Source organism: Acanthisitta chloris, unplaced genomic scaffold (genome assembly GCF_000695815.1).
Source record: "Acanthisitta chloris isolate BGI_N310 unplaced genomic scaffold, ASM69581v1 scaffold8275, whole genome shotgun sequence".
NCBI lineage: Eukaryota > Metazoa > Chordata > Aves > Passeriformes > Acanthisittidae > Acanthisitta > Acanthisitta chloris.
The window spans coordinates 1-5,988 of record NW_008674236.1 but is presented as its reverse complement, the minus strand read 5'-3'; the positions used below and the strand labels follow the sequence as shown (position 1 = coordinate 5,988).

The following is a 5,988-nucleotide window of genomic DNA, read 5'->3' as shown; positions in this document are numbered from 1 at the left end:
AGCTGATACGGCCCCAGCCAGCGGCTGCGAGGCAGCCAACGCCTCGGCCAGGATGTGTGCAAGACTTGGCTTTGAAGCAGATCCAGTGTGGTGTGAAGGATGTTGATCTCTGGAGCAGTTGCAGGAGTTCAAGCTTTCTTATCAAGCAGGGGAGGAATGGGAGTACCTGCTCTGGTGGAGTCAGTCCCTTGCTGGGAGGTGGCACAGGGCTGCTCCCCTGAAAGCTGTGCTGGACTCTTCACTTCTACTCGAGGCCCGTATGGCAGCACGCTGTCTGCAGTCTGGACTCTTGCCACTGCACTGGGATGCCTCAGAGAGCAGGGGAGGGAAGGGATGAACATAGATTTGCCAGCACTATCTGGCTACCTCCCCCCTAACCCCTGACCCACAGCCAGGATGTGTTCCAAGAGGCAGAGACAGCACTGAGACAGTGCATGAGTCCATACTCACACTGAAATCAGAGCTTTGGGGGAGCTGATTTCTCCCCTCGAGGTGACTCATCACAAACCTGCTGGTTTTCAAAAGGGAGGGGCATTCCCATCATGAACAGAGGACACCTACCTATGACTCCCTGGGGTCCATGAATGTCCCAGACCCACTGCAGCACCCAGCACGTGTGCACAGCCACGCAGGGCTTGGAGAGCACACAGCTGGAGCCCAAGACCTGCTGAGATGTTTGGAAGGGTACAGGGAGGCGCAATTAGTTTCATTAACATGGAAGATTCAGAGCACTACAAAGAAGAGACTAAAGTGCTTCGTATCATTAGTGCTTTGCAGAGAACAAAGTAACAAAAGATCCACCTGGATAACAGATCCTTGTGTTTAATAATGGTGCCAGCACGTTGCAGAACGACGTGGTTGATCTCCAACCCCTAAACCCTGCCTTGTACCTCACACATACTAATCTGCCTCATCTCCTCATCCTCCTGCAGTCAGGAGGAAGCTGCAACTGTGGCACTGGGACACTGGCAATGCAGAGCTCCAGGCTGGAGCACTGGCTCACCAGGAAGCTGAGCAGTGCAGAATTAGATCTGCACAGGATTACTGCACAGGAGATCAAACCTGATTACCTGCTGCTGAGGGGGAAGAGCTGGAGGGGAATTGTTCCACCCTGGCAGCAAACAGGAGCACAGCAGGATGAGATCAAGTGGAAAAGGGACATGGTGGCAACACCATGACTTAGGGGAAACTCCCTTTCTTTCAAGGTGAGCCATTACCTTCCTTGCTTATATGCAAAACACTCTGGAGGTGTGATGCACACATGGTGCCATTTATTGTTTGCAAAAAGTGTGGCCAAGTGCCAGCAACCAACTCTTCCTGCAAGCATATCCTTCTGTCCAGAGGGACATGACAGCTTGAGGAATAACTCCTTAGGCCAGGACACACAGAGCAGGCTGCTATGATCCTGGCTGCCAGAGGGTGAACTAGTGCAGTGATTTTCCAGCAAAGATCACAGCCCAAGCCCAGTGCAGATCAGCCTCCTCAGTGCAGTCTTATCCACCTAGCTCTTCCATGCACAGCAGGTAATTTTTGCAGCTGCACCCATCCCTGTGCAGGATTCAGCACTGGGGGTCATTGCACCCACCCAACCCAACTTCCCTACTCCTTATTGTGCCACTGGTGATAAGCATTTCACCCTCCCACACAATGGAGCCACAGGCTGGCTATGAGGGGCAGGGACACAGACTCTGAACTGGAACAGACTCTGACACTCAGATTAAAAACACATTTAGAGGATGGTCTCATCAGGACTTCCCGTCTCTCCTTAACCTTGATCCCCAGGTGCTCAAACTAATAATGCTTCAGATGCTCTACGGTGGGAAACTCTGAATTGCTCATTAGGCAGCCAAACCACATCAGAGCTATTCCGGGGAGAAAGCACTGGGAATCTTTACAGGAACCTTTGGACTCCGAGTCACAGTATTAGCATTGATTTTAAATGAAATAATGGTCCCTGCTGTGCATTAAAAGCATTCTTTATAGAAAGCCAGCAAGGTAGAAAAGAGCCATTGTACCCAGAGCCTTGGCATGCCTCCAGGCCCCTCTGCTCTCCAGTGAATGGCAGAGAAGCTAATAAAGGCAATCTTCACCTCCTCGGCGCTCCACACTGCCCGGTGTTTGCTGGAGCCTCAATGAGACATGATGTACTGTCTAATGAACATGGGAAATTAGCCATGCCTCTCTCGTCCTGCTTCAAGATGCTATTAAAGAGCTTTCAAGGGTCAAAGCAAGCTTTCACCTAAGAGGAAGAAAGCTGCTGTCTGCACACAGCTGCACACACTGGGCATTCTGTGCGGATAAACACGCAGCGACACGCACACAGCCCTACCTTCCTTGTCACCAACCGCGGGGCTCCGGCTCTTCCCCCTGGGGCTGCTGCTGGGCTGCTGCTGCTCCTTCTCAGCCTGCTGCTGCTGGGACTGGGAGAGCTTGCTCGGGGGCATGTCCTCGCGGGCAGACTCGTGGGCTTTTGTGATCTGCTGCTGGTAGAGAGCCAAGGCGTGGGGAGGCACCTGAGGCTTCGTGCTGCCACTCTGCAACATCCCCTCCGAGAAACCTCCGGAAATCTGCAAAGCAGTAAGGATTGGTGACACTTGTCATATGCTGCTGACATCCACAACAGGCTTGGAGACATCAAGGTGTTATGAGAAGCCTCTGCCCCACACTAACATGGAAAATCTTAGCAGGCCAGTCAGGGCTCCAAAGCTCACCAGACTAAAAAAACCCCATGATAAGAGTATCAGCTCTGTGCTGGTGACACTACAGGAAAGACTTCAGACTTGTTCAAAACCTCTAATCTGGAGTTTTTGTCAGAAGTTACATTACAGCAGATTCATCTTAAGCTGTAACATGGGAAACTGGAAGAGCATCAAGGAATGGGCCCTCCTTGAGCACTCCAACCCCAAAGCAGGGATTTCCTCCCTGACACCATGCACTGCTGCTCCTCTGGTGCTGACCCTGGAGATACCAGGATGCTTTTTGTCACAGCCCAAGCCTCTGCAGCAGGAGGAACCATCACACTTGGAGAATACATGTTCTTTCATCAATACACAGCTACTGGATAACCAAAAAGGGGGGCTAAGCAAAGCTTGTGGGTGAAGAAGAGCATAAATGCATCTTAGGTGGTATCCTTCAAGCACATGAGATGAAGTGCAGGGCTGGGAAGGTGCACTCTCGCTTTTTAAAGCAATGGCAGGCAGCAGTCATGTGGCAACAAGAAGCTTTTTCTGTCCAGACCTCCCACGACTTTCTGATAAAAGAGCTCAAGAGACATCCAAATGCTGCTGGCAGAGCTGCTCCAGCAGCTGGGAACACACTCTGCTCAGGGAGCACCTTGCCTACCCAGGGGCTTGCACTGCTCAGCACAGCTCTCTGTGGACCAGAGGGCATCCCCAGGGACACATCTTGCCACTCCGATGCACTCCACACAACCCAATGGAAGAGCATGCACGAGGCACAGGAGGACACTGCGCTCCCAGTTCCAGCCCTCCCCAGTGGGGTACTCACGATGGGAGGGACGGCAGCAGCTCTCTGCTTCAGCTGTTTCAGGTCCAGTGGCTTCTGCGGCGAGGAGTTGAGCCTGGTGTCACCGGTGGTGTTGAGCAGGCTGGGCCGGGGGGACAGCAACCTGCACACAAAACACGCATGTCAGCTGGGCAATGCCATGGATATGTTCCATGTCCCACCCCATGCACTGCTGTTCTACGCTGCCAAGCCTTGAGGACATCCTCTGCATCAGAGAGGAGTGTGCTGGACTGCTGTTCACTGCTGGGAATCTGGGCTCAAAGACAACTCCCATGAGGCTCTGTGCTCAAACGAGACCCTTATGTCTGGCTCAACAGACTCTCAATCCCCCTTTCCCTCATCCCTACGCTATTTCTACCACATCTGCTGCTGTCCAGAATAAACCTGAGGGAGAACTGGGGCCTTTAACTGGGCATTACAGAGCAGGGTGACCAGTTCAGATTTCATCTGCGCATCATGCTATGCTCCACAGCTCAGACGTGGTGCTTGCCTGGCACTGGGGATCAGCCTCATGCTCCTCTCCAAGGACTGTCTCTTATCAAGGTGCTAAAGCCAGGGCAAGCCACCATGTGCAGGTGGCAGGGGTGCTAGGGTCACTTGAAAGATGAGAGGCTGGAACTGGATGGGATTTGGTGCTCAGCCCAGCAGCTGTGCAGCCCTGCACCCTTGCCACTTGTTCTTCCCCTTGGCTGTTAGAGCTGGCTAGTAAAGAGTCAGATTCATGGAATCCCTAAGCAAACATGGTGGGCATCCCCATAGTGCCAACAAAACAGGGTGGGGATGGAGATGTGCAAAGCCCAAGGGTCAAACCCTCAGTATGTCCAGCTCCTGAGCCCATGTCAAGACCCCGGGGACCATGTCTCTCCAAGCCATCTCTGCTTTCTCTCCCTCCTGACTCCAATTTGTTGCAGCCAGTTCATAGTTTTCAAGCTTTACAGCTTGATTTGTTTATTTTAGCTGTTATTTCACTGTTCTCTTCAGCCTATAAATTTCAAGGTCATTCCATGCTCACCCTTGGATGAATAAACAAGCGTGGCGGGGCCATGTGCGGGGAATAAACTCATCGTGGTGCTGGGACTGCCCCAACCCTCATACTGCACAGTGCCTGGCACTGGAGGGGAAGGGGATCCACCTCCACACTGGGACCAGGGTGCTCTGGGGTTAGGCACCCAGGGGAGACCAGGGAAAGGGCAGAAAATCTGAGCTGCTCCCCAAATAATCCCAACGACGTCTGCCTGCAGAGCCACAGGGGTGCTGTGAAGTCACGCTGTGGGGGACATGGGGCTCCTGGAATGGTGCAACACCCTTGGCTGGGGACAAGGACACCCAGCACTTGCTTCCAAGACCTTCATGCCATGCTGAGCTGTGGTACAGCCACCCCGGCAGCTGCTTAGTGCACTCGCTGGGGTTGCAGAGATGCATTTAAGCACCCTTAAAGTCCCTTTAAGCACCCTCAAGATCTTCAGGTTTCCTGAAGCCCTCCAGGATCCTGACACTTAGGAAGCCAGAGTCAGTATTAACTTCATCAATATGCAAATCGCCTAATTCATGACGTCTGTCCCAGCAGATCTTGCACTGGACACGGGGATGCCTGTTGGGTGCTTTGTTCTGGAAGTTACTGTATGAACAACTCTCAGCATCTCCTATCAACCTGCTGATAACCCCGTGCCTCCCAGACCCAACCACCAGTGCCTAAAGACAGGTGATGGCACTGGGAAGGATGGGAAAAGGGTTTGAGCAGGAAGGCGCCAGCACACCCACAGCTGAGCCTTGGCAGTGTGGAAATGTCTTGTCCCAGGCATGAAGCTCTGGGGATGACCAGGGCATCACATTCCCCGAACTCCATCTCCTCCTGCCATGGAGATGTGGACTAGTTTAATTTCCAGGTGAGCCAGCACACTGACACATGACCCAGCCACACATGGTGGTTGTCCAAAGGTGATGGCCACCAGTTCTGCCCAATGGGCTCCCCCAAGCCAGGGCCACGGCACCAACACAGCACTGATCCAGCAGAGTCCTTGCACCTGTGGCTGAGGCAGCAACTGAGAGAAGCGGCACAGGGTGGCCCAGTGCAGTGTTTACAGGCAGGCAGGTGCCTCCTCTCCGCACTGCAGGTCTGCAGTGGTGGCTGTGCGTGGCCTCCCTCACGCATCCCCACCCGGCCTGACCTCCCGCTGAACCACAGCCCGAGCTGCGCCAGCAGCAGTGCTCCTGCACCACTCACTGCATGGAACCACAAAAAGCCAGCTGCCTTCTTTAGCTTGCATGAGTTAAGGCTGCGCCTCCTCAATCCCGGACGTGCCTTTGCTAGTGTGAACCGCAGGAGGACCCAAAAAAAGGCTGCCCCTACATCTCACCCAACTCTGCACTCCTTCCCTCTCACCACGGGGACACCCCAGCCACCCTCTGTCCCCTTCTGGGAGATGCCAGGGACAGCTTGACGCTTTCACAAGCGCAGGGAAG

The 5,988-nt window shown here is 53.6% G+C and overlaps 1 protein-coding gene across 1 annotated transcript in view; it reads right to left on the bottom strand.

Annotated features, from left to right (window-relative positions):
- The window catches only part of NCOR2 (nuclear receptor corepressor 2), a gene marked incomplete at both ends in the record, with an annotated part of 30,680 nt that extends 27,052 nt beyond the window's left edge, over window positions 1-3,628 (bottom strand). The window contains 2 exons of the mRNA XM_009075257.1: window positions 2,330-2,480; window positions 3,508-3,628. Coding sequence (XP_009073505.1) covers window positions 2,330-2,480; window positions 3,508-3,628 — 272 coding nt within the window. The remainder of the gene's footprint in view (window positions 1-2,329; window positions 2,481-3,507) is intronic.
- Window positions 3,629-5,988: the final 2,360 nt, after the last annotated feature.